General features: G+C 35.6%; 2 protein-coding genes across 4 annotated transcripts; one reads left to right on the top strand and one right to left on the bottom strand.

The window, feature by feature from the left end:
• Window positions 1-95: 95 nt before the first annotated feature.
• On the bottom strand, window positions 96-14909 carry Bug22 (cilia- and flagella-associated protein 20). Of its 2 annotated transcripts, none has more exons than XM_089252850.1 (6): window positions 14799-14909; window positions 9220-9308; window positions 7245-7324; window positions 4965-5076; window positions 3481-3669; window positions 96-1062 (listed from the first exon to the last, which is right to left on the bottom strand). In XM_089252850.1, exons 2-6 carry the CDS (start codon window positions 9301-9303, stop codon window positions 940-942), a joined length of 588 nt encoding a protein of 195 aa, XP_089108976.1. In that variant the 5' UTR covers window positions 9304-9308; window positions 14799-14909; the 3' UTR covers window positions 96-939. The 2 variants fall into 2 exon arrangements, with proteins under 2 accessions (XP_089108976.1, XP_089109053.1); XM_089252927.1 differs by having other exon boundaries at window positions 9220-9387; window positions 14696-14890.
• Window positions 14910-15120: 211 nt separating this feature from the next.
• RpL13 (ribosomal protein L13) lies at window positions 15121-23024 on the top strand. Of its 2 annotated transcripts, none has more exons than XM_089252699.1 (4): window positions 15121-15186; window positions 16834-17086; window positions 17207-17380; window positions 22760-23024. In XM_089252699.1, exons 2-4 carry the CDS (start codon window positions 16841-16843, stop codon window positions 22985-22987), a joined length of 648 nt encoding a protein of 215 aa, XP_089108825.1. In that variant the 5' UTR covers window positions 15121-15186; window positions 16834-16840; the 3' UTR covers window positions 22988-23024. The 2 variants fall into 2 exon arrangements, with proteins under 2 accessions (XP_089108825.1, XP_089108904.1); XM_089252778.1 differs by lacking the exon at window positions 15121-15186 and adding an exon at window positions 15189-15400.
• Window positions 23025-27956: the final 4932 nt, after the last annotated feature.

Here is a 27956-nt window from a genome sequence, read left to right as displayed (position 1 = left end):
ATGCACGCATGAGGAAAGTTACAATAATGAAATCAAACAATTATAGGGAAAAATACTGTAATTATTTTGAAACTGCAAGAACATATTTACCACTTGAGAATGCTTAAATTAACTTTTATTGAGAGAATTTATTCCTGAAAACATTTTCTAAACTGCTTCAAGGCTTTTTATCTAATATTGTTTTTCTTTTTTTTAATTTCATTTGAGAGTGAGCACAATTGAATACATTTTCAACCAAATGTATCATTTTATTCCTTACCTCTGTTTCGTACTAATGAAAAATAAAATTGTTAATGTCCCGGAACAAGAAAAATGATGCCACAATATAAATAGGAAAATATTTATATGCTATTGTTATTCCCCTCTCCCCAGCCACCCCGGGAATATTAATAAGGAATGCTTGAATTTTATAATGGTTAGATAATGCTTTCTAAAGCATCCGCTTGTAAATTATAGAATAGTATTATCAATATTTTATAAATAAGAATTTTTTGTAGTTCAAACTTCTATGAAGAGCATGAAAAACCATAACAAAATAGAAGGATAATACTGCCCAGTCACTTGACTACCAAAACATTTAGCACTAGTACTGATACATTCTTAAATTTGAAATAGCTGTTATGTATAAAAAATTTATACATGTCACATACTTGTATATTCATTAATAAAAAAACTGGATTGATGTACATATGCTTCATCATATTCATTTAAATTATGAAGAATTTGAGTGAAGAAAGAGCTGAAAAAAATTATGATAGATGAAAAGAACAATTCTTCTTAAGATTAGAATTTTTTTTAATACAACTTGATGCGCCAACAAAAAAGGGTTTAATATAAAAATGATGTAAGAAATGTAAATCACAAAATATGTCTGTCGTTCATCAACAAGTTTTTGCAGAAAAGACTAGGCTGCTTTTTTTTGGGGGTGGGAGATGATCATCAAGCTGTTGCTTTGACTTTACTGTGCGTTGGTATGTAAAGCTTGAATTCTGCAGGCAGCTCATCTTCAGAATATAGTCTGTCAGAAAAGTAAACTCTGCGAACTCTGCAATTGGCATGAATCTGTGAGAGTAAAAGAAACAGAATTTCAATAAAATACAATTTGGTGATAAATTGATATTTTGCTTAACCTCAGGGTGCTCCATCATCCACAAATGGTAAGCCTAATAGTCTACTCAATCATTCTGCAATGATTTGAAATTTTCTTTTTAAGATAAAATTCTTTAAATGATATATAGATGGCATACACATACATATATTCTAGTTTCTCTTAATTTTTTTTTTATTATTTGTCTGTTATCTGACAGGTTTGCCTGTACTTTATAAGATGGTAAACACTGAATTGAGTTGTGGTGTAGAGTCTGCCTGCTTCCAATCACTATTTTGTCAGTGATTGTGGGTTTGAATACAGATTTTGTGTTTGTATCAAACATTTTTTTCTGATTGTTATAAAATTTGCTTGTTGAATTCTGATTCGTGGATATTCCCACGTCACATAGTTCCCCATATCAGAATTTCCACAAATAAGAACTTACGATGTCCCTGACGTGACGTCAGAGTATTGTGTACCAGCCTTTAAGACTCTCTTCATTGGTAATGAGCAAGCTTTGAGCATTTCACAGGAATTGATTAGAGATACTGTTTTCAACTAATTCAGGAAAAAACAGTACTAAGATTGGCTGAACATTAGAGTTCAGCGACGGGCAAAAGAGATAAATTTTGACTGTCCTAATTTCAGGCAGAAGGAGATGATGAAGCTTAGAAAAAATGGCATTCGAAGAGCTGTTGGTCTACTGGTACAGTGACCAGTAGACCAACAAAAAGAATCTTAATGTCATAGGAGTTAATAGTGACTCAACCTGTAGAGTTTGTTTGTATAAGGAAGAAATAGCTGCTCACTTTCTTTGTGAATATGAAATACACTCTGCACATAGGTTTGAGTATTTGGATCACATCATTTGATTGAACCCTGGGAGCTTTCCCATTAGATCTTTGCCGAACTCTCTTTCACATACAGGTCTCTACTGAGCACTTTCATTTTATCTTTTTTTTTGGAGGGATAGTAAAATATGCCTCTGGTTACAGTGCTAGGTTCTATGGAAGCAATCCCAAGTCTAAGGATTAATAATGCAATTGCTTAAGCTTTCAGTTTAGAGACTACTACTAGTTATACATGTCCCTCACACATTCTTCTTCAGAATTTTTAGTGAATGGTACATAGCAGAATGTCTGTCTGTAAAGATAAATGGAATGTGAATATGGCAAATACCACTGTGTTCACAATCAGATTTGCCGGAATGTGAATCAGAATGTATGCATGACCCTTAACCTATTTGTGTGGTCAGAGTTGTTTTATATACCAGTTTTGTTTCTCCTTTTCTAAATAATTTTTATGAATAAAAAATATAGGACACACTGAATAAACAACACATTTTCATTATTTAGCTCTTAAACTGAGCAAATACAGTCAAACTTGGTTAATTCAAAGTCTAAAGTCACTGAAAAAAGTTCGAATTATTCAATTAATCTATCCTGGATCTGTAAAATTACTACATATTGGAACTTAATAATCAACATTCACAATGGAAAATAATTATCAATTATTAACATTTTGTCTAATTTTTATTTTTGTCAAATTTAAATAATTTTTAATTATAATACATATAATTGATCTTAGCTGCTACATTATTCTACTGTTCTGGAATCAGCATCACCGCAGAATTTCTTGACCATGTGCAAAGCCTGATTTATGAAAACAGTTCACGATCATCAGTTACGAAATTGTTTCCCAAATTTTACTTATTCTTATGCTATCAAGGAAATATACTTTCATTCACATATTACAGGCTGAACTTTCTGATACTTTCCACACTCTTAATGACAACAAAAAGATTCAGATTTTGAATTTTGCACCTTGACCTACAGGTTGAAAAACATAATCAGTATCAAGTGGGTACACAGTCTTGATGCGCTCCACCTGAACAATGTTAAAATGGGCATTAAAATGTCAAAAAAGAGGAAAAAAAGAATTTTCAAGCTTTTATTAGTATTTAAAAATTTGTTGTTTAACAACTTGATCAAGAAAAGCAGTCAGGCTTCTTGTGGAAATTTCCCAAACTAAATTTGCTCATACAAAAATCATTATTTTTTTCTTCCAACTTCGAACTATCAAAAAATTTTAAAGATTTTTAGAATTAAACAAGAAATTTTAATATTAAGTTAGATAGAAAATTCAAGGGGAGTTTGCAAAAGTTCAAATTCAAAACGTTCTACTGTGGTCAGAAAATGTGCCTTATGTGCAAGAAAGAAATGCAAAACCTACTAAGTTTATCATCTATGGACCAGTTAAAAAGTAGGGAAAGAAAAAGTGGGACAACAAAATTTTGACTATGATTTACAAACTACAAACCAATGAATACTGAATGAAAAAAAAATGCATCAAATTAGATTTTAATGCATGACTTGTAAGAGAGTCTTTACCTGAACACGCAATGTTTCAATGTAGTTGGTTCCATAAGCCCTCCGAGTGAAATCTGCAAGATTAAACTGTATCTGGTTCCATCCATCATCAAGTCTTAGTGGCATCGTGCAGATGAAAGGCCTCACTCTAGTCGTACTCTGATAATTGCTAGCACGAAATCTTCGTCGAACATTCTTGTCATCCACTATCTAGAAGTTAAAATACAAACACTTCATTTAAACATTTTTTACCTTGAACATATAAATTCATGATATATATCCCACCTTTATATTTTAAAAAAGCGAAGGAAAAACCTTTCCCTTTTGATAGCATATAAAAAAGGGGTTTTTAAGACTTTTGTTTTTGAGACTCCAGAATCTTAAAAATTTGTATGTGTTGATGATGTAGGGATACAAGAACAATATATTTCATCAATTTTTCAACATGCAAAAAATCTGGCGAAATGTTCAAATATTAAAAAAATAAAATAAAAATTCAGCTGAATGGACAAACAAAGTAAGAAAATAATTTGCAAATAGAACTGTGGGAGCCAATGAAATATCATAAACTCTATAAATCAAATGAAGAAGCAAACATTTAAGAATGGTACAGCTTAAAAATGAGAAAGACTCAATGAAATTTAGAAAACATTGAACTGCACCATACCAAATGGTAAAGACAAAAACCTCAATAGGTAAAGACAAAACCAGAAATGTCTTGCCAATCTTGCAAATAAAAAAAACTCACAAGAAAGAAGACAACAAAGGAAGAGAATGATAATTATGAAAACAAATCATGCCTAATAGGTGAAGAAAGCCAATATAGTGAGGGTCAAATTAGTTTGAGTGTTTGATAGTAGCATGATAGTAAATTGGGAAAATTGTGTGAAGGTTCAATTTTGTCAAATTTCTGGACCCAAGCACATTTTAAAGTGTGGAAAAAAAAGACAATTTTTTTTTTTTTTAACTGCTCAACATTCTATAAATTATAATGCAGTTTTTTGAATATATTCAATATGAGCCTAGATAAATGCCACTTTTCTCTGCATGCAGGGAAAGGACCAGGATGTGAAATTTATAAGCATATTATACCTCTTTGTACATTTTTTAATTTATCATGTCTATTTAAATATTGTTGTGCATATGAAATATAAAACTTTAATTGATTGAAGCACATTAGAATTAAATAACTTTTCAATAGCCAAATATTTTATACAATTTTAAAAAAGTAATGGTGGATTTCATTGAGTAAAATGGCCATAGTACAGTCAAATACCATTTTAATGAATACTGTTATAGTAAAAATCCTCCAGATAAGTTTTCATACAAACAATGCAAAAACCTGGAAGTCCTTCATAACGAAATTTCGTTACAGTGAAGTGCTTTTTCCAGTCTCTTGGAATTCATTATAACGGAACTTGACTGTATTTCCATATGGTTATAAAATGTATGTTCACAAAAAGGTTTATGGCAAAGAAGTTTCAATAAATTGTGCATTTACATACCTGAACTTCGAAGGTGAAATATTTTTTCAAGTTCTTGACGATGAGGATGAGAAATGGTAGCTTTATGCCCAAGGTCTTTTTGGGGTCAGCTGGACAAGCAATGTAGGTTGTGCTACAAAAAGAAAAATTAAATTTTTTATAAGCTAAGTAGAATGATGCAAAAACTCATGCATATCTATAAATGAAGTATTCTTAGCTTCTATAAGTGAGGAATTAAAAGCATTTTGAATACAATAATACTTAGGCAGATTTTGCAGCTACTGTTGATGCTCATTATAACGACCCTATGTTATATTGACCATTCTAACAATACAATGACTGGTAGGATAAGTTCCCAAATATTTTTATAGAACGACTATAATATTTGTTTTACTTTCTGCATACCGACCCTCCCAACATAACATCTGTTTTTAATGGGAAGAAGGGGGAGTAGTTATGTATCGAGAATCAATTCTATAAGCAAACTTATATATGTGTCATGGCTAATATCAAAATCATCATGGGCTCCTACTAGGAAAAGTAGGACGGGAGAGGGTACCCCCCCCCCCAGACAACTTAATCATAGCATAATTAAAAAATCTCTAAAATTTTTTTTTCATAAGCACTATTTTAGTACTATGTAAAATTGATTGGGACCAAAGCAAAACGACAGAAATTACTTGGTTACAAAAACAATTTTTTGGCCGAAACAGGGTACTAGCAACCACAGATTATTCTTTTGTCTCTCCTCACAATATAAATTGCATTTTTTTTTTTTTTTTTTTGGAGTCTTCCACAGTTCAATCTCTCAACTCTCTTTGGCAATGCACAGCAGATTATGAAGACATGCAAGTTTTTTAAGAAAGAAACTTTCACACGGCCGCAACTAGGGGGGAGCAGGCGGGTCTAGTGCCCCAGGCGCTGAACCAGAAGGGGAGCCGAATTCACTCTTTAACGGCTTCCTCTACGTGCAAGGGGCACCAAAATTCCAGCTTCCCCCGGGAGACAAAGTATCTAGTTGCAGCCCTCCTCTTTCAAGAAAACTTTCAAAAGCAAAGTGCAAAATGTGTAAATTACAAGGTCTGATGTAAATAAGTCAAGATGAACCACATGGTTTTACTGTGTTGTCCATCCCTTTTTTAAAGGGATCTGTTTATCCTTTCAATGTTCAGTGCCGGTGTAATAGTTTTTGGCAAATGAAGCATTTTCATTTCTAGTTTTTTGCTGAGCATTGTAAATATTGTTTATGCCTTAAAAATGCTTATTGTTATGCATTAGGACATTTACCAAAAAGTAGGAAAAGTTGGATAAGTGGAAGCCGTGCAATTGATCAATTAATTGACCCAATATAATCAGATCAACCCTAATATTTTCCGCAATTGAAAAACTTTTATACTTGAAAAATATATTATGCACAATATAAATATTCATACATGTAATAAAACAAGTGAACACATAACTGGAAGATCCACAATACAAACAAAAGTAAGATCAACTAATTTTAGCAATGCCTAGAGATATCTTGCTCCCTTAAAAAAAATCTTATACATCTTTTACCCCCCCCCTCTCCCCACCTTGTCAAATTAACTGCCAATGGGCGGGGCCAACTTTTGCTCACATTAATATTTCAACCTTAGTTTGTAAATTAATTAAAATAAAATCTCATGTGATTAAAAAAAGAGCCCTTATGCCATAAACTTAATTTTTTAATAGGGGTCATTCAAGTATTACGTCAGCATCGAGGGGGGGGTTTCGGATTTGCTGACTTTTGATGACAAGGGGGGGAGGTGGGTTTGAAGGTTGCTTACGTCATCAACCCCCCCCCCCTTTTGAAGATATGAAATATTCTAAGCTACCGACGAAATTTTGCTGACAGGGGGGGGGGTCAAAGTTTTGCTGACAAGGGGGGAAGGGGGTCAAAAATGGCTGAAAATTTGTATACATAATACAATTGAATGGCCCCTTATATATTTTTAAGTAAGAATAAAATATTTTGTTTTTAATTTTAATGTTGTTTCTATGGATATCCAAGTTCAGAAAACATAGAGGAAATTTTTTTTATGAATTTTATGGTTGATATATTTAAGCTAAAAAATTAGAATGAGAAATATAACAGAAAAAAAATTAAGACAACCAATTAAAATCTTAATTTGGCCGATAAAAGGGTAATATTGAAATCAAATGACACAAAACATATAAAATTGTTCAATATAGATATCAACACATTGCAAGTAATTGTAACTAATGATTAAAAAAAAGAAAATACCCTCATTACATTTAAGAGAAATCAATAACTCATACCTGACATTATTTCCAACTATCTCAAGTACCAAGGACTGTATGTCATTATCAGTGATTCGCTTGATGTGCCCATTCCTAACCTATATTAGGAGAGAGAAAAAAGTACCGATTATATAGTCCTCATATGTTCAAATCAAAAATATGCCGTTAAATATTTTCACTTCATTTTATGGCTTTTGAACACGAACTATGTGTAAAATTAATATATTTTGCTAAATATTTTATTTATATATTTTTTTAAGTGGCAGTTTTATGTTTCTCAGTAATACTCCAAAGTTCAGCTATTGGGAGCTATACAAGATATTACAATACTATCTCACTTATACCTCAGTGCAAGGAAACAAGACATAGCCTATAAGAGAGAGATTAAGTTAATAGCATCATTTACCTATATACAAATACGAATCCAACACCTTGACTGAGAGTGCAGAAAATCCTCTCATGACTAAGAGAAATATATAAGGGAGATCACTGCATATGATTTCACAGCAAGTGCACAGGGGACTCTCATAACGCCAATAGGACCATGTTGCCACTAATGCACTGAGAAACAATATCGTCCAGTAAATCTGAAGACAATAACAGCCTACGAAAGTTTTAACAACTGGATGTTGCAAAGATATATTTTGGAAAGAGAGAAAATTCAACTGCCTCTGTAGGCAGTTGAACACCTCAAATTCTGTGCCTCTGTAGTCTAGTGCGTTCACCTGGAAAGTGAAAGGACGTGGAAAACACGATTCCAGAAAGAATTGTCTTCATTAGCCGAGATATCACTGTAATATTAAAATACATATCATCGTTGAATTTGATTGTCAGTATCATGACAAAATAAAAATATTTCAGTAACCACTTTTGTAATATTCATTTAAATCATAAATAGCATAATTAAAATTCAATATCAGTTGAAATTATCAATAATTTTATTTTCAATTTAAAATGGTAATTTTTTTTATAAATGCAATAAATTTTAAAGAAAACTGAATATTCGGCAGCAGAATATTCAGTATTCGGCCAAATCACTATTCCTCCCAATCTAGTTGAGAACCGCTTTTTGCTCTAGCAGACTTTTTTTAAAACAATTAATTTAGTCAATCAACTGTACTTCTAAGCACAAAACTCTTTGAAAATATGTGATTCCTTACAGAAACTTTCGAGAGAGAGAGAGGCTAAGATTCCATAAACGGGATATTTGGCGATTTCCAATTCCGCCAAAGTCTTTCCATCTTGACGACCTGTATTTTTTTGCTCGCCTAACATCTTCAACATCGTGCAAATCAAGATGGCAGACAAAATATAAATTTGGCCCTAATTTTTTGGCAAGCTGGAATCATGAGGAGGAAATCTGGAACCAATGAAGAACGTATTGGCTACAGAATTCACCGACCCATCGCATTAGGGACTCAAGTTCCTATTCTGGCGAATCCAATGCCAACCAAGTTTCTTGGTGCGATTGCTGTTTGAAACCATGTTAGTGGTACATTTCAGGCGAGAAACTAATTTTTTGCAGGTATCGTACCGAATTCGGTCAAAAACCGAGGAGTTTTTCGTCTGACTGAAAAATGCTCATCTATAAAAGAAAAAAAACATATTCCCAAGCAAAGAATATACGATGACAAATGGCTTCAGCTAAATAAATTTCAATAACGATGAACACAATTTTTTAGACCTTACACGCTAGTGAAAATAAGAAATGGAAATAGCGCAAAAATAGATAAGGATAGCATGTTAGCTTCAAAAGCATTACTGTCACAAGAGTTACAGTGCCAAGGTAATTAGTTGGCGACATAAAACAATCCCCAAATTTGGCACTCCCAACTCCGCTTATGGAATCCTGACCAAGAGTGGAGGAAAAAAGGCTTAAACGACATCACGTATTGCGTTCAGGTTCTTTTTTAGTTCAAATTAATATCTGAAAAGCCTTAATGAACTTGACATTCACAGTGACAGTTTCGGAAATGAAATAGCGACGAGGTACCTTTTTATCCCATATTTGGAGAGGTTTGCTGCCAACGCTGTACAAAATTGACAGAAATCCACTCTGGAAAGTATTTTTGAACATAACTCAATCAATCAATCAATGGTTTAGTTTTAGCAGGGTTTTTGGCTACAGCAAGGCCCTCTCCCTGCGGCTGGTAGAGATTTTCTACATTAAAGAAAAAAAATATTAATCATTGTCGACTGCTCCCAGAAATTAAGAGCAAAGGAACACAAAATAAAGGGAAAGGAAGAGTGGGATATCTTCAGCTGCACAGGGCAACGATGCAGCACTTCTAAAGCTAGAGGCCCTCTATTTTAGTCATGATAGAACAGAAAGAAAAAAAAAACAATCAATCAAAACGATGGGATGCCCAAATATATTTTTGGACCAAACAAGAAATAATGTTGGGAGGAAGAGAAATCAGATCTGACCACTCTAAAATGTAGTTTTTTGAAACAGGATCAATGAGGATAAACTTGCGAATATTTTGATAGAAAGGACACTGGAAAAGGAAGTGATAAGCAGATTCTTCCATTGGACAATTGAAACAGTAGGGGTCTCTATGTCTTTTAATAGTGTGTAAGTACTTGTTGAGCGGAGCTCGCTCGCAAATGAGTTTGTAAAGAAGGTTTTCAATTTTTCGAGATGACATCTTTCTGGAGATTTTTTCAACAAAATTGAGGAAAATAGAAAATTGAGATGGACAAGCCACTTGAAGTTGATTCCGCCAAGTTGATGTGAGAATGTCTCGGGTTCTGACTTTGTAGTCTTCAATGAAGAAACCTGCTGGAGTTGTCAGAGGAACAGAAGTGGTGGCTAAATTATGGACTGCTTTATCAATAATTTCATTCAGAGAGATGTTGACATGGCCTGGAACCCATACAAGAGTTAGCGAATTTATCTGAGAACAAATATGCGCAATAACGTTATAGAGCAACAAGATTACAGAATGTGAGTGGATGCTAATATTATTCAGAGCAAGGAGAACTGCTTTTGAGTCTGAAAAAATTGTGATGTTTGGGTTGTCTTGGATGTTGAGACAGTTGAGGCCATATGCAATTGCAAGAGCTTCAGCGGAGAAAACAGATGCATTTGGATGTGCAGTACATGTTTTTGTGACATTAGCCTGGGGGAAAAAAGCACCAAGAGTTGTATATTTGGCTTTTGAGGCATCAGTAGCAATAATGATGTTGTTGTTCACCGATTCAAAATATTCATTGAAGAGAATTGAAGAGAGGTTGCTTTTAGGCGTTTTTTGGAATTCCCAAACATCAGTTTGAATGAAGACATTGTTGACAGACCATGGAGGAACCTTGTACATGAATGGGATAAATGAGTGCAGATTTAAGAAAATAGATAAGTTGGCGCATCTATTTTTCCAAAGAGCAGTATTTCCAAAGACAGAAGAACGATTCATAGTAGGAAGAGTAAATTTTTGAGATGGTGAGCTAACTGCGGTGATGAGAGCCATATAAGTTCTGTTTAGAATAATGTTCTCCAATGATGGAATTTGAAGGAGGGATCTCATCTTAATGACCGAGGTGCTTCTGGGAAGACCAAGAATAGAGCGAATGGCTGAATGATATATGGGATCCAGAGAAGATAGAAGGGATTTCGAGCAGTTTGCCCAAGCAATTGCACCGTATCCCAAGATATTTGAAATAATGGATAAGAAAATCGGTTTTAACATTATGTAGGGAATGGCTCTAGCTGACCGTGCAACAGAGTGGCAGATGTTATTTGAGAAAGCTCCTGTAGATTTGAGATGAAGAATTTGTTTCTTCCAGTTCAAGGTTTTGTCGAAATAGATTCCCAGGATTTTGATGAAAGGGTGGTAAGGAATCTGGGAGTTATGAATTTTAAACGAAGGATGGTGATTAGTTTTTTTGCGAGAGAAAATGCAGAATTGAGATTTGCTAGGTGAAAGTTGAAGACCATTCGTTTGTGCCCAAGAATTAAGAATGCTAATAGATTTCTGAAGAAAAACCTCTGCTTGGTATCCTTCCGGAGAGCTGGCATATAAAATCAAGTCATCTGCATATACAAAAAGTTTCACAAAATTTGGAATTAACGGGATCAGGTCTAGTGTAAAAACCGAAAACAGGAAAGGCGAAAGGCTAGAACCCTGTAGCAGACCTTTACTAATATGAAACCTGGGCGACGTATGGCCCCTCCAATGAATGTGATGATTTCTATTAGACAGATATGAATGGAGCCACTTGCAAAATACAGTACCAAAACCAATGTTGTAAAGTTTACGAATCAGAATATCATGAGGAACATTATCATATGCGCTCTGTATATCCAAACCAATCAGATAGCCCTGGTGGCCTTTCGAGAAACTTGTATAAATACAGGCAACTATATCTCTAAGACAGCTTTCAGTGCCTGTTTTAGGACGAAATCCATAGATATTATGAGGAAAAAAGTTGTGTTGAAGAGAGATCCATTGAAGACGAGAGAGAATGATTCGTTCGAACAGCTTTGTAAAGGTATTAATCATAGTGATGGGTCTATATGAATTAATATCAGTAGAAGGCTTTCCTTTTTTTAGGATGAAGATGACTTTTCCTTCTTTAAAAGATTCGGGAACAGAAGATGTAATCCAAAGAGAGTTGAGATTTTGGAGGAGGAATTGCAGGATATCTGGAGGAAGTTGTCGAATGGCTTTGTTGGGGATATCGTCTGGACCTGGAGCAGAGTCTTTACCTCTTTTGATTGCTGATTGCAGTTCCTTAAAGGTAAACTTCTTTTCCAACTGGCTGTTAAATTCTCTATAGCAGCTGGAGACTTGAGAACTAGTAGATTGGGGTTGTAGGCATTGGAATCTGGACATGAATGCTTTTGTTTGCTCGAGAGGGTCAATGAGCGTTTCGCCTTGAAAAAGAATGACTGCATGTGCCGAGTCATAGGTATGGGAACCAATATACTTGAATTTTCTCAAAATCTTGTAGATATGTACTGAATTGTTGTTTTGTCTGAGTTGGGAGTCAAAAAACATAAATTTGAAGCAACGAAATTTGTGTCGAAAAGTAGCATGAGCTCTTTTGTATTCGATCCAATTCCCGACAGTAGGTGACTGCCTATATCTCTTAAAGGACTTCTTTTTTTTAACAAGGAGTTGTCTGCACTCTGAGTTTAAAGGCAACCGCTGACTTTTAGTAGCGTCACAGATTACTCGAGCATTGTGAAATTGATCTTTGATAAAATTATATAAGTGATTAAAGGAGTTAAACACAGGAAATCTAGTGTTTGCTATGCCTGTGCTGAATTTGTTCCAATTGATGAAGTAGTGAGACTGTTGATGCGGGCAATAAATCCCGCCCAGAAAAATCTTAATGGGAATGTGGTCACTACCATAAAGGTCTGACCCAGTAGACCAGGTTATATTGCTAAATAGATTAGGGCTACAGAGACACAGGTCAATAAAAGAATTCCTCTCAGCAGAGAAGTAAGTGGGGCTGGATGGAATAATGAGGGCAATATTATTCAGATTGAGCCAGTCATAAATTTTCTTGCCAGAGGAGGAAGTTTCTCGAGACATCCAGGCTGGATGGTGAGCATTAAAGTCACCTGCCAGAATAAAAGAACCTCCCATTTTTCCTTTTATGATATTGAGGTAAGAAGTGGAGAAGGAAGATGAAGGAGGTCTGTAACAGTTTGTAATATATATAATTTTGTCATTAAAATAGACAGAGATGACGAGAGCTTCAAACTCGTCGTTGCAATATTGGAATTCCAGTTTTGAAGGAATGTGTTTCTTGATAGCAGTGAGAAGACCTCTTTTATTTGAAGAATTGTCTTGACGATAAATATGGCAACCAGGCAGGAAAAAATTTTTCATTGGATTCAAATGCGATTCTTGAATGAGAATGATGTCAGACTGTTCAAGCAAAAATTGTTTCACAGAAGAGATTTTGTTTTTTATACCCCTGGCATTCCATTGTGTGATAGAAAGACCAGATGGGCTATCAAGTCTATTGATTGAAGTGTTGAATGAAAAAAAAAAAATTGTGAAAGGACAAACAAAAAGCCAGGAGAGAACTTATCCCCTAAGATACACTAAAATTACTTTTTTTTTTCCTTCACTTTTTCTTTCCCGGACGTGAAGAACGGGAAGAGGACCTTTGATTTTGTGATGGGATGAGGTCAACTTGCTCAATTTCACTCGAATCGGTGATCTTTCTTTTGCCGCCAGATTCTTGAGTAATTTTTGCTGGTGGTGAAGAAAAGGGTTGTAACAATGCTTTGATTTCATTTATCAATGCTTCCCTAAAAGCACGAAGTTCACTTTGAAGAGTGGAAGTAATCTGAGTGTTTTCAGGAGGAGCACTTTTGGATGTAATCGTGGCATATGATTCTGTGTTAATAGATCGTCGTGCCACAGCGATAGAGACGTGGCGCTCTGCTTTGATCTGTAAAACTTTACATTCTGTATTGTATTGGACACACGATTTATCAAGCGCTGAGTGAGAGCCTTTACAATTGATACAGGTGAGTGTACTAGCTGTACACACTGATACATGGTGCTGCTCCCCACATTTGTCACAAAATTGGGCCCTTGCTGGGCAATATTTTGCAATATGTGTGAATTTGAAGCATAGTTTACATTGTCGCGGTCTATCAATGAAAAGAGAAATCTTCTGGCGAAGGAACCAAAGCTTTATGTCCTCAGGTAAATGTGTTCCCAGCTTTGTTACTAACACAGTGGAGGTTGGAACTCCTTGCTTGATAAAACGCCGGAGCTCAAGAGGGATTATATTATTCCCTTGGATTTCTTCTGCTAATTCATTCACAGGGATGTCTGATTCTATGTTTCTGACGAGGAATCTCGTGGAACAGTTTTCCAGTAGGAATTTAGTAGATACTTTAGTTCCAAAAAGTTGGTTGATCATGAGTGCCTCCAGTGTTGACTTCGCTGTTGATATTGTTAGAATGAGGCACTTTCCAGAGCGAGTAAATTTCACCTCTGAGATATCTTTGCTTTTCCTGATGTAGGTGTTTAGCTCCTTCTGCAGGGCACGAGGCTTCGAAGCTGGGATAATTTGCGGGGAAATCACCATCACTTGGAATGATGAGCAGCCCAGAGCGGCCGCTTGAATGGCTTTTTGACCATCTGACATGGTAGAAGTGAATACATTATGTTCGTCAGATTTTTTCTCAGAACCACTTACTTCCATTTTCTCGTGAGACAGAGACTGTGTAATGTTATCCGATGAAGTCGATGCAATAATCTTCATACTGTCAGTTTCAGAAAGACTTGTCATGTCCGAGGTTAGGCTTAAGCGCGCCACCCCTGGGGCGTGCTATTTAATTCTCGCCACTGCAAGAGGGGAAAAAAAAGAAAAAACCACAGACAAAACTATTCCGGAACAAAAAATAAAAAACCTGACGAACTTGTCAGCAAAAGAAAGAGATGCAAAAGGACAAAAAAATTGAAAATATTGGACACAAGAACAAAAACGCAACCAACCGCAGGTCGACAGGGACCACCTTTTCCACACGTCAAGAATCGTCAATCAACAAAACAGCTTCCACTGCGCGCCTTTAACAGGTTGATTTTTGGAACATAACTCTCTAGGAACGCTATACTGAAACTGAAATTGTGACCGGTCTGAATATTGTTTACAATCGAATTTGGGTTATCATATTCTTTTTCTAGCTCGCTGATCATTGGTTGAAACATACCGATGCCATGTTTAAATCAACATGTAAAAATAATAATAGTATCAATTACAATGTTCATCGAAACTAAAATAAAATTGTTTTTTTCTTCAATCAAAGGATGTAGAATTCAAATTCATTATGAAAAAAATCATTTTTTATTAATTAAGTTTTTAGCTTTTGCGAGGCCTTTTTTTTTTTTTTTTTCAAAGCCTTGTTTATCTTCCAAGTTTGTTTTTTCTATAATTGGTGTTGGCAACAAACGTGAAGCAAGCAGTGGACATCTGAGTAATCTTAAAAGTAAGTCCTTTAAATCTTAATTAATCCGTAATATTTATTTTTTGTTTTAGAAATTTTACGATTTTAAGTCAAAATAGCATCGTATAATATGATATCCATCTGTTTATTTTTCATTTACGAGTAGATATTTATAATTTTTGAAGTGTTCTGTATAGTGTTTATACTCGGCTCATGTCGGTTTATTAAGGACATATTTATTGCGGAAATAGTGATTGTGAGTGTATTGTAAAGTGTTGAATTTCTTTAAGTAATTTTAACCTTTTGTCTATTCAAAAAAAATAAGCCGATCATTCAGGGCTTGATTTTCAAACGGATATTAATGTGAGCTGTTCTCCGGGTTAAAATTAGATTCGTATTTCGAAAGATGTTTTCATTGCATATTTAATTATATCCTGGTATGGCACCGCATCCTATACTAGAGACCCCCCCCCCCAGTCACTACTTTTGATTGGTGGGGGGGGGGTGTTTTGTTAATCTAATTGAATATATCGATCTCTAAGTGAGGCCCGGTCAGCCACCTCAGTGTGGGGACCATACTTTCATGAGATTCATACTACTACATGGTGTTTCAAAAAGAAACCCGATTTGAAATGTGTATATTACGAAAAATATTGAACCTAAACACTTATGATTAGTTATGTAATATATAAAATTGATGTTTTTTTACAAACCAAATGAAAGGTGCTCAATATGTCAACCTTCGGATGCATGGCATATGTCTATACGGTAGTCAAATTCATCCCAAACTTTTGCAAGTATGTTTGCTTCTACTGCTGCTGTTATTCATATCTTCAGTTTGGTTAATGTAGCTGGGAAGGGAGGCACATAAACGTCTTATATAAACCCCCGCAAGAAGAAATCGCACACGTGAGGTCCGGCTATCCTGGAGACCAGTGATGTTTAACTGAATCATCAGGTCCCATATAGCCGATCCCTCATTTAGGAATGTGATTGTGCAGAAGTTCTTGAATGTCCAATCTCCAGTGTGGCCGTGTCCTGTCCTGCTGAACAATGAAGTCATCCAAATCGGTTTCTAACTGTGGGAAAAGCCAATATATGGCAAACACTGAAGTGGCGGCTGAAGGAAGAGTGTTAGCGCTACCTGTCTGCAACTTCATGAAACTCGAGATTTCCCTCTGTCTACTATACATTATTCGATCAAAACGGATTAAAAGCTGAATAGTTATGATTTTTTTTTAATTGGATGATTCTTTTTGAAACACCCTGTGTTATAAATTATTGGAGAATATTCTTATTGAAAATGAAAATTCTCAAGTTATAGGGATTATTTATTATAATGCATGTTATTACAAATATTCTTGAGAATACTCTCTGGAAGGACTATTATAAATAACTTGAGAATAATTCTTATATTCGATGAGAATATTCCCAGTAATTTGTAAGAATATTCCTTCCAGAAAATATTTTCATATATATATTTATTTATTTATTTATATTATAAATGACAGGAGAATATTCTCATGAAGAATAATCTCAAGTTATGTATAATACTCCTTCCAGAGATTATTCTCGATGAGATTACTCTCAAGAATTCTACATCTCTAATACGTAATTGCCCTTGCACTTTGTTCATGTACCTACATTCATTTTCAGTGGTAACAACTTCATATTTTTCCTCTTTTAAAGATAAATCATGGCGCCTAAAGGGAATAATATGGTGCCCAATGGGCACTTCCATAAAGACTGGCAGAGATATGTGAAGACATGGTTCAATCAACCAATGCGTAAAAAGCGTCGTCACGCTAAAAGGATCAAGAAAGCAAGTCTAATTGCCCCAAGACCTGTTGCTGGACCGTTACGACCAATTGTACGCTGCCCCACTTTTCGGTATAATACGAAAGAAAGACTTGGAAGAGGTTTTTCATTGGAGGAACTGAAGGTAAAAAGGGTTGAATGTCAAATGAGTTGCAGATGGGTTATTGTTTGTTGAATCTTTTGTGATGCATTTCTATTTTTGATGTTTTACAGAGTATATTAATTTTGCTTTTTTTAACACTAGGCTGCAGGCGTTCACAAGAAAGAAGCAAGGACGATAGGAATCGCTGTTGATCATCGAAGGCGAAACAAGAGTGTTGAAAGTCTCCAACTGAATGTGCAAAGATTAAAGGTGTACAAGTCTAAGCTTATATTAATCCCTAATAAGCCCTCTAAAGCAAAGAAGGGAGATGCTTCGGTAAGTATCTGCTAGTACTGTTTGCTTTCAGGGATTGAATTATATGTTCATTAGCTGAGAAAAAAAAATTCTGTGAGAAAGTTAATTTTTGCGTGTGTGTATATGACAAGTTTTTTATTGTTAGTGTAGTCTAATCACACTTTCGCAACAACTCATGTTATACAACTGTTCTCAGTTACCTTCATGACCATAATATGAATTGACATGTTATTAATATTTCTGTGCCATGTGATGAACAAATGTTAAGAAATTCTTTGACTATAAATTCATTCACTCTAATTTTTTTCTGATGGCATTGTATCAAAATTTTTCTCAACCAACACATAAAGAGGTTTACCAAGTCCCAGAAAAGTTTGAAAAATTACTCAAGAGTTTTTCCTTAAAATATACTTGTCTCCTGAAGATATTGCTGTTTTATTTTATCAATTCATCAAGCTGCCTTTTAAAGCATTGAGCCTTTGAAGCTCAATGTATTGCTTTATTCAGGCTCTTTAGGTCTCTAAAAACTAATGTTCGGAAAAACCCGTCATTTACAATTAAATAGTGTAATGTATTAAATTAATCTCAGGAAGACAAATTGTCATTTGTCACATATATGTATTTGAATCCTTCAAAAACATTTATTATTCACTCATAACGTATCACAGATCAGGGCTTGACAAATCGGGTGGTAAATCATCATGGCAACTATAAAATCAACATTAGTGCATAAAATTTTCCATATTTGGTTTTATTAGTCAGTCTAAGAATGTCAAAAAAATTTGAATTAATAAAGTCTTTTAACATGAGAAGGTGGGTCGTAATATGTCTCGGGAAAGTTCAGAACATTGTTTATACAAATACAAAGGCCACAACAGGAAAATGCCCAATGAGATCGCTGAAAAAAGATGCCTATATAAATTATTAAACTCTTTCACACTAACTTCAAACATAAGTTTATTGTCATATACAGTGCATAGCTAGCACCATAAATTGCTGGCAAACCATTGATCCTAGAGGCATCTAGGAAAAGTATCGAAATAACGTGTATACAGTCATACCTCATTAGTGCATCACCCAGTTAACACGTCACTCTGCTTACCAGGTCACTTTTTGGTAGTCTCAACTGTCCTCAGGCAGGAATTGGCACAGCTATGGCTTACTCCGCTTAACGAGTCACTCTGCTTACTAAGTCATATTTTTGCTCTCCCAAGAGTGACTCATTAACGAGGTTTGACTGTACCTCAGATAAGTCATTCATATTTTGCAAGGGGTTGTATAGTTAACTTTTTATAGGGACACCCTGTGCTTAAAAACTAAATTTGAAAGCTGTCCTGTCTCTTGAGGTGAAAAAAATTCCATGTTTCTAATATTTGTTTTAAAACAAATTTGTTATATATTTGAATTAATAATACAGGAAAGCTGAGAAAAACAGGATGAATGGGGGGTAAACCATATTTTTACCCATCTAAGGAGAGATGGAAACAACTTCCTAATTGGGTTTTTGAAAGCACAGGGTGTCTATATAAGTTAAATTTTTTTTATCTTTAATAGCTAGACAATCCCTTGTAATATGAATGACTTATCTGAGGTCTGCAAGTTATTTGGATACTTTTTCTAATTAGAAGTATGGCTCTAGTATCAACAGTTCGCCAGTAATTCGCAGTATGTGTTATTAGCCATGTACCCTGTATACTATTAACCTTCAACTGGCCACTCCCTTGAGAAAGAAATGCATCTGGTGCATTCTGTTATCAGTATTTTTCAAGCAGGTTGTTTTTATGTTCTTGACAAATTTATGAGGTTGTCTTTTTTTGTTTCTTTCCGTTATTTCATTTATCTAAGTTTCTGTGTGGGTCAAAACGACTTTTCCTCACCATTTCAGGGTTCCCAGCAACCTGGAAAGTTAGGGAATCAGAGAAAATGGTCAGAGAAGGCCTGGGGGGGGGGGAATGTTGAATATTTGTCAAAAGTCAGGGAAAATTGTTAATATTTGGGAAAAGTCCGAAAATCTGAAGGGGAAAAAAATTAAAAGGGAATGAATTACCAATCCAGTTACTGGTCTTCTGTATAGGGGCAGTTGGATGGGATTAAACAATTCCTCCATAGTATATATTTTTTGTTTATAGATTTCTTCTTGCTACACACAGTTCAGACATTACAAGACATCACAAATGGGTAAAATTGAAATAATTGTTTTCTCTGAATTTTTTTTAGTAAGAGATGGGTTGAAAATGTATAATGCTTGGAAAGAGCTATAGACATTGTTGACAATGAAATTTATATAGAGCAAGTCTCTTTGAGGTAAGCCTACTACCCCAAAGCAGAATGTGCCAAAATCTGTGACGTACGTCACAGAACAAGCAGCGCTACTGCAGAACAATTTGGAAGAATTTTTAGAAAAAGTGAAAAAAAAATACTATTACATGTATGGGATTTTTACCACAGTAAATTTCTAGTCAGCTGAGGGCTTGTCGCAGAACAGTGCTAAACATTCTGCTTTGAGGGCCTACTACCTCTTTTGGCCTTGCAGTAAAAGATACCCCATTAAGTGGGAGATGAGTTTTTTTAAGTCTGTCCCTCCATAGTGCAAGTCATTTCTAAAAATATTTCAAGGCTCCAAACATTTTGCTCTTTTTCTTGTTTGAAGTTCTTTTCAATATCTCGTGAAAACTTATTGCAAGATTGGAACCTGATAAATTTGAGACTGCAGCTTCCGCAAAAAACTTCCTGAAATTGATCTGGATTGAGAAGCTGCCTTTGATTTTAATTTTCCTGAATAATCAGTCAACATGTTTTTTTTTATCTCACACCCTTAAATGCTCTTTCGCACCCCTGGTTAAAAATCACTGATTCTAGGTTTTTTGACTCTGCTGCTACCCAATAGCATTAGATTGTCTTCTGTATTTTTAGGACATGTAGAGGCATAAGCAATGTTTACAAATCTCTGCAAAGAGCTAGAAATAAAAGTGCTTCATGTGTCAAATCATGACACTGGCATTGAACAGTAAAATGTAAACAAATCCCTTTAAAAAATATGGGAATTGCAGTAAAACCACTTATTTACATTAGACCTTGCAACTTATATATTTTGCACTGTAATTTTGGAAGTGGTCTCAAAGGAGCGTCATTCTTAAAAAAAATTCTATGCCTTCATAATTTGCTGTGCATTGAAGAGAGTTTATACGCTGGACTCTGGAAAACTAAAAAAAAAGAAGGTAATATATTGTGAGGGGAGAGACGATAAAATTATCTGTGGTTGCAAGTACACTGTTTAGCCCAAAAATTGTTTTTGTTACCAAGTAATTTTTGTCATTCTGCTTTATCTTGAGTCAATCTTATAGGATATTGAAATAGTGGTGTGAAAAAATGAATTATTTTTGCATTTTTTTTACAAATTAAAGAAATGAATTTCTGAGGGACTTTTTAATTTTTTGAGTGGTAACCCTGTGTATACATTTTTGGTCAGAAAATTTTGAGTCGTGGTCAGGGAAATGATCGAGCAGATTTTGCTGGGAACCCTGCATTTGCATAAGACATTTTTTGTCTCATGACTATAATGTTGAGATAGAAATATAGTCTTGGAAGAGCACCAGTTGTCTCGATAACAGTATGAGGTTAGTGTTGTTGGTGAATTGTAAGATCTGTGTGATGAGTATTTCATGGTTTTGTTTGCAAGTGCTGTGTTTCCGGCTTATAATAAGACTAATTTTGGTGCTTGTGAAAATATAGTAAGCATTATTTTAATTTGTAAATTTTATTTTCTGAGTATATTTTAATCATATCTGTTCAGTTTTTAATCATGAAAATTGCATTCAAAAAATTTAATATATAATTTTATAAAAGTTTCGAAAGTCACGTATCTCTTCATTTCTTTTGAATGGGTGTTTTAATAAAAGAGAATTTTTGGGGAAATATATAATTACAGAAATTTGAAGAAATATTTAGTGAACTAATTGACGGATGAATGAAGTCATGTAAAAAACCCATTGCATTATGAAGACTTTTTGTTGATTTTTAAAATGCATTAATACTTGCTGGGGTCAGAACGATCCCCACCGACGCCAGTTACGCCCAGAATTTTCGCAATGCCAATTAAGGGTTAAATGTTTCTCTTGGGAAAGTGCTATGCTTGGCTCCTAAGAAATTTTTTGAGGGTGGGGACTAATTTTTTTTCATTTGTCAAGCCTTGCCGCAAATGGAATATTGAGAGATTTATCTGTCTCCCTTAACCATATCAGTAATGCAAAGCTATCGTGTGTTTGTAAAAGCAACCAGTGTTTAAGTTAGATAAAAAAAATTCCTTTAGCAAAAAATTGGAAAATAGAAAATAAAATGCTTAATTGGCAAAATGCTAATGATTGATGGATGGATGCCTACTCGTTTCATACCTCCTGTACGCAGAGTCTACTTTTGTATTCTAAAATTTTCTTCTGCATTTAGTAAAAAATGCTACCGTAGCTTCAACCCTGGCTGCAGCTTTGATATTAGGAATTGCAGCCATTGTTATCTGTAAATTCTCATTACCTGAGCTACTTTGGTCTACAACAAATCCACATTCATCAAAATATGCTTGGATATTCTAATTGAAGTATGAAAAGTGCTTTGTGATGAAATTTATTGCTGATGTGTAATGATTGTAAATTAAATTTTGCACTCTAATTTTTTTCTGAAGGCACTTTGTTCCAATTTATTGATTCACGCAAGTGATGTCTATTTGAATAAGTTTTTGTGTTTTCCTCTCTATGGAGAGACATTGATGAAAACTGTGTTGGGAAAGCAATAGGAAACTTATCTTACCACCACACTGCTGCGTGGATCTGGGAATCAGACCTAGGTTCTTGCTGTGCCTGTACTTGGGTGTTAGGCGGTTGATTGTTAGTTGATGAATGTTGCAAGTAATGCCATTTGTATTTCATAATGGATTATGCTGTGTTGTGGGGAAAGGGACAGATTGAGAAATTTATTCGATATATATATATATATATATATATACACAAATACAGGTTTTAGGGTACACCGCCTTTGATCGGTTTCATTTTTTATAGATGGCACCAAAGGGAACAGTGTTTAGACATTAATTTGATATTCAAGAACTGAATGAAAAGGAATTGATGCTAGGCTCCAATAATGCTGTTACTTCAAATTTTAGCAGCTCGAGCGTCACTAAAGCCAGGTTTTCCTAGGAGCAGGGTTTCTGTGCCGTGAGCACAGGGATGCACTGCATATGTTACTGAAGACATAGAAAAAAAAAGAGAGAATTCTGTAGTGTTTTTTGTGTGAAAATTAGTTATTTTATACAAGATCATATTCCAGTTTTTATTTTTTCAAAACCAGTTTATTCCTTAGAAACGTGCCGGTTTTAAAATTTCCAACTGAAAGCAATTTTAATCTCTATAGCCTGAAGAAATCAAGATGGCCACCCAGTTGAAAGGTGTTGTGATGCCAATCAGACAGAAATGGAGACGTGAGAAAGCCAGGGTGCCTACAGAAGAAGAGAAGAAATTCCCTGCATACATTTCATTACGAGTTGCTAGAGCTGATGCCAAGAATTGGGGTCAGAGACAGAAGAAAGCAAAGGAAGCAGCTGAGAGTCTAGAAGCAGCGCCTAAGAAAGTCAAGGAGTAAAACTGTAGAGAAATAAATTGCATTGTTTGCTTTCTAATGGTGTGATTAATGTTCGAGATTCTTTCATTAAGGTTTTATCCTTATCCATTTAATAAAATTGTATTTATAGTTTGGGAGGTGGGGTTATCCAAATTTTCTTTATCGCTTGAGAGGCTCGAAATATTTGACAATACTTTTTACTGAATGGCTTTCGTGTATTTATTACACTTTACAATTAATTTTCATAGTTATGCATGCTATTAGTATTTTTTAATGTGACTTAATTTTTTCACTACTTAGTAGCTGGAGTAAGATTTTTCTCTGCCCAATCATTAAAGCAATTTTTTCTGGATGTTGTGCATAGTTAAACTTGAAAAGTCAACTTGTCCTGCCTTATCTAGCTCAGTCCTTTTGCAAAGTTGACTGGGTTGTTGCGCTTGTCCAAGTCACAGGACGACTGGATTTGATTCATGGGGTGAAGACAAGTCGACTTTCCTTTTTGAGTTCACCTTGGCATGATGATCGAGAAAATATTGTCTTTCCTATACTTCTGTAAGTGCTAAATGATTCAACATGTTAGTTACCAAATTGATTTTTCTTTCAACTTGGAAGTTCAAGCTTAAATAATTGAATATCTATGAAGTTTTCCTCTTTGGAATTATTAGGCGGCCTCGCTATTTCAGTATGTACCATGGAAATGGTGTGTATATCGGTGGGGTTAGGGCCATCCAAGTATCTTCGAAAAGGGTTGATGACAAGCAACCTTCAAACCCCCCCCCCCCATGCTACCGTAATGCATGAATGACCCCTTATGCAAATCTCAAGCGCCATGAAGTAGGGTATTACGGGGGGGGGGGGGCTGTAGCCCAGAGCAGCAAATTTTGGAGTATAGAAAGAGGGGAGAAAAAATTTTTAAATTCATGTTTCGTAAACGTGTTAAAAGTGCCATGTCATTTTTATAGTAAATATATAATTAAACCATATTGCGTTTTTGTTTTTTCCACACACTCGTTCAAGTAAAAAACATGATTGTCTAACCTTCCTATTTACAGTTATTCACCGCCTTCCCAAACAGTATTGTCACAAGTGGAGGTGGGAGGGTGAGTATGTTTCCAGCGAAGAAAAGCAGCACTCGTTTCAGATTACTGAAGGTGGAAAAAAGATCGGCCGACATCCCCTGAAAAAGGGTATCTTCTTTGGAGGGCTATTTATGGAGGGTGTCGGTACAGTGGTCAGGAAGAAAAAAAAAAGGGGGGGGGGTTCTTTCCGCGTGACATGCCCGTAAACGATTCCAGCCTAGGGCCCTACTCCAGGATGTGGGAGCCATGATGCCCGCCATATGAGAAAATCTTCTGCAACAAAGGTGCTTTTCAAGGAAACAGTTATTTTCCGGATATTATGCCGAGGCCTTGATATCTCTGGCTGAGAAAGAAGCCATCTTTATCTCTCTGAAGGTTCTTTTATTGGCGCCGGTCGTGGCTTTGAGCTATGGTTGACCATCTGGGGGGGGGGGGTTATCGAAACAGTGTTAAGTGGCTATAAATTGAATGGATGAATTCGATTACAATACGATTTTTTAAAATTTGTTCGGGAACTGAATGGGATGAAGCTGGTTAATCCAGAACAGCATCCGTTTGCAGTCACTAATCTACTCTAGAATATAAAATCACAAACTCGAAAATGGCCTGTTGCTAAGCAACCGAGTGACGGAAGTCGGTTACGATTTTGGGTCAAGTATTCATTTAACTCTAGCACATATTGGGACCCATCGGTACCCTGTTATGTGCATGTACCGAGAGGCTCCCATATCCTACAGCAGAGCCCTTAGGCTGGAATTTAGATGGCGAGCCCCTTAACCAGCTTTTCAGGGCCCCTCTGTGGTTAATTTGAAAAATCAAAAAGTGATAAGAATCGTTCTGGTCCTGTCATCCCTGCCCTTGTGTGGGGTGGGGGGGGTAATGCCGAGAGGTATGTATATATATATAATATACATATAACAACAGTGCATATGGCATCGGTTGGGAGCACTGTTGTATTAACAACAGTGCTCCCAACACAGGGTCGGGGTACCCGGGGGGGGGGATTGTACGTGGGAAAGTTAAAAGTTTTCATTTCCAGGGCCCTTGATGGATCTCATTGTTTTCTTGCTGCTTTAACGTTGAAAAATTTGCGATAGCGGAAGCACAAGATGTATCCAGTCTGGGGGCTCCAAAAAATTTGCGAATTCGGTCACGGGTAGTTGCGTGGGTGGTTCTGGATTTTATTCGTTGGTAAAACGAATACAAATGAAAATTTTTCATGGCATTCGCACCGGGGGATGACCGACAACCTTCCAAGTCGGGGCCTCATATTTACAGGTTTCGTTTTGGGGGGGCCCTGGATGAATCTCATTCTTTTCTGTTGTGAAATTTGCAATAGCGGAAGCCCGAGATAAAGCCAGTCTGGGGCCCCACTAAAAGTATGCGAATTGGTGTCCCGGGTAATAGGTTGGGAGGGGCCTGGATTTTATTCGTTGGTAAAACGAATACAAATGAAAATGTTTCATGGCAATCGCAGCGGGGGATGACCGACAAGCTTCCAAGTCTGGGGCCCCATGTTTACAGGTTTGATTTTGGGGCTCTGGATGAATCTGATTCTTTTTGTTTTTTAACATTATACAATTTGCAACAGCGGAAGACCGAGATAAATCCAGTCTGGATTCCCCACTAAAAATCTGCGTATTGTGTTCCCGCTACTGGATGTGGGCTTTCACGTCTCTTTCCATAGCACGTTGATGAAGTGGGACGAAATAAACAAGATATCTTGTGAAGAGGAGGGAAGGCGGCAGGGGGCAGAGCCCCCCTAGTTGGAATATAAAGAAATGAGATACAGAATGGTAGGCGGAGTCATGCGATTCCCTTTACTGGTCCTAAGGACGGCTCTCCTCATGTGACGTTTTCCTGGAAAAAAATGTGGAGCTTGGCAGAACCCACATTTTTTCATGAATTTTAAACAGTATATATATATATATATATATATATTTTTTTTTTACACAAAACTACATTCGGTTATAAACGCGGGATTATCAACAGAACGGAAAAAACACCGTTTTAAACTTTCCTGGCGAAAACAGTGAGTGAATATCGAATATAGCTACTCATTTCTGATAAGGTCATACACTCATATTTGTAGGAGTTTTCTTTAATGATACTTTATGAACAATCGCCACAATTCAATCTTAGGTAATTTGAAGTCCTCTAATACTTGTATTCAATTAGGGCGTAAAACTTTCTTATGCGATACATCGATAAATTGAAAAAAGTTTGAGATAGTGCTCATTTAAGAAATTGAAGTGAAAAAGAGGAATATATATTTATGTGTATTTTAGTTTCATTTTGGTTGCAAAACCACATGAAGTTGATGTAACATCCTGGTCTTAATACAGGGACAACAATTAAATCGCGTTTTCTCTGCAATCTTTATATTGTCCCGTCTTAATTAGTTCCCGTAATTTGCTGTATTTTCGTTTATATGCGCCTTTAATATAGCGTTATCTCAATATTCACGAAAATGGACACTGATTTTTTTAAATGTCAGTTTTGTTGGAAAAAGATTCCGGTTTTGAGTTGAATACATCGAAGAGTCGTATGACTATCACTTTCGCTATTTCACCAGTTTTCCATTCATCCACATTTTTTATATGAACTGAATTTGCTTCCCCGCAAATCTGTATTGCTACCATACCATTCTTTCAAATGATTCAGCCAGCCGACACTTGCTTGAAAGTTTTCGCATCCAAAAGCGCATGCGAATTCCAAAACCTCATGAGTGGATCGGTAATTGGCACACACATTTCGGGAACGAATGTCCCGAAACCAGGTAAAGACAGCTGCATCCACATCTTGGAAATTCCAAGGTTAGGTCTTTTTCCTATATGCGATCCTATAGCTACTGTTTAAATTTGCAATTCCAATTTCGTCCGATTTTTCGGAAACGTTGAAAGAGTAGATGGAGATACACATGCTTTTTTTTCGGACATTTGTTTTTGGGTTCGGTATAACGGATTTTTCATTTCATTATACCGGAATTGCGGAACACATTTTTTCTATCTAAACTGATTTGAAGGATTGGAAAAGTTTTCATTACGATGATTTTTGCTATAACAGTGTCCGTTATATTGGGATCCAACTGCATTTGAATTCAAAAATTTGATTAAAGCAGCAAAAACTAGTAATAGTGTTAGTAAATTAATAGCGTTATCTCAATATTGATGAAAATGGACATAGTGTCTTTTACATATACACAGTATTTTAATTGCTATGTTATATTAAATATTAATCCCCTTATTTCATGAAACGAGCATCGCGTTGTCCACGTTTTGAAAAATGTGATTTTAGAGACTTGTGCTTACACTGAGAGATGCGACGCGTATGTTCATTTCGTTTCAAAAAATACAATCTCCAGTACATTGGTCTACTGCCAGAGGCGGGTTTAACGGCGGGCGCACCGACCCTGACTTCTACAGGCCACCGAAAAACACAAACTTCACACTTTTTTCTTATATAAGGGGCCCAATATTTTCTTTTGCGCCCGGCGCCTCGACCGACTTCAATCCAACTGCCTACTGCATCACATGATATTCAACTGTCAATTAACCGAGTAACATTTTTCAAATTGACAATCATTACTATAAGCATTTAGCAAGTATTTCCGAAATTAAAAAAAAAGCATTTAATATAAATTTTATATCAGAAATGTGCGGCGGATGCGGGCCTTGTTAAGTTCATAAACAAAATGTTATTCATATATTGATGGTTCTTTTTTTCTTCGATACAGCGACGCATACGTTCATGTAGTGCTTATTCCAAGAAATACGGTACTGTAATAAACTACACGTACACCGCAATAAAAAATATACGCAATGAAATATAGAAACAAAAGACCACAATAAAATATATATTAGTTATTGCTCATTTCGTTTTTAATTCTAATATAAAAAAATAATTACAAC

This window comes from Pholcus phalangioides, unplaced genomic scaffold, assembly GCF_987345545.1.
Source record: "Pholcus phalangioides strain wild (caught in Gottingen) unplaced genomic scaffold, Ppha-v1.0 ptg000001l_1, whole genome shotgun sequence".
In the NCBI taxonomy this organism is placed as follows: Eukaryota; Metazoa; Arthropoda; class Arachnida; order Araneae; family Pholcidae; genus Pholcus; species Pholcus phalangioides.
This window is presented reverse-complemented; position numbering and strand designations above follow the sequence as displayed.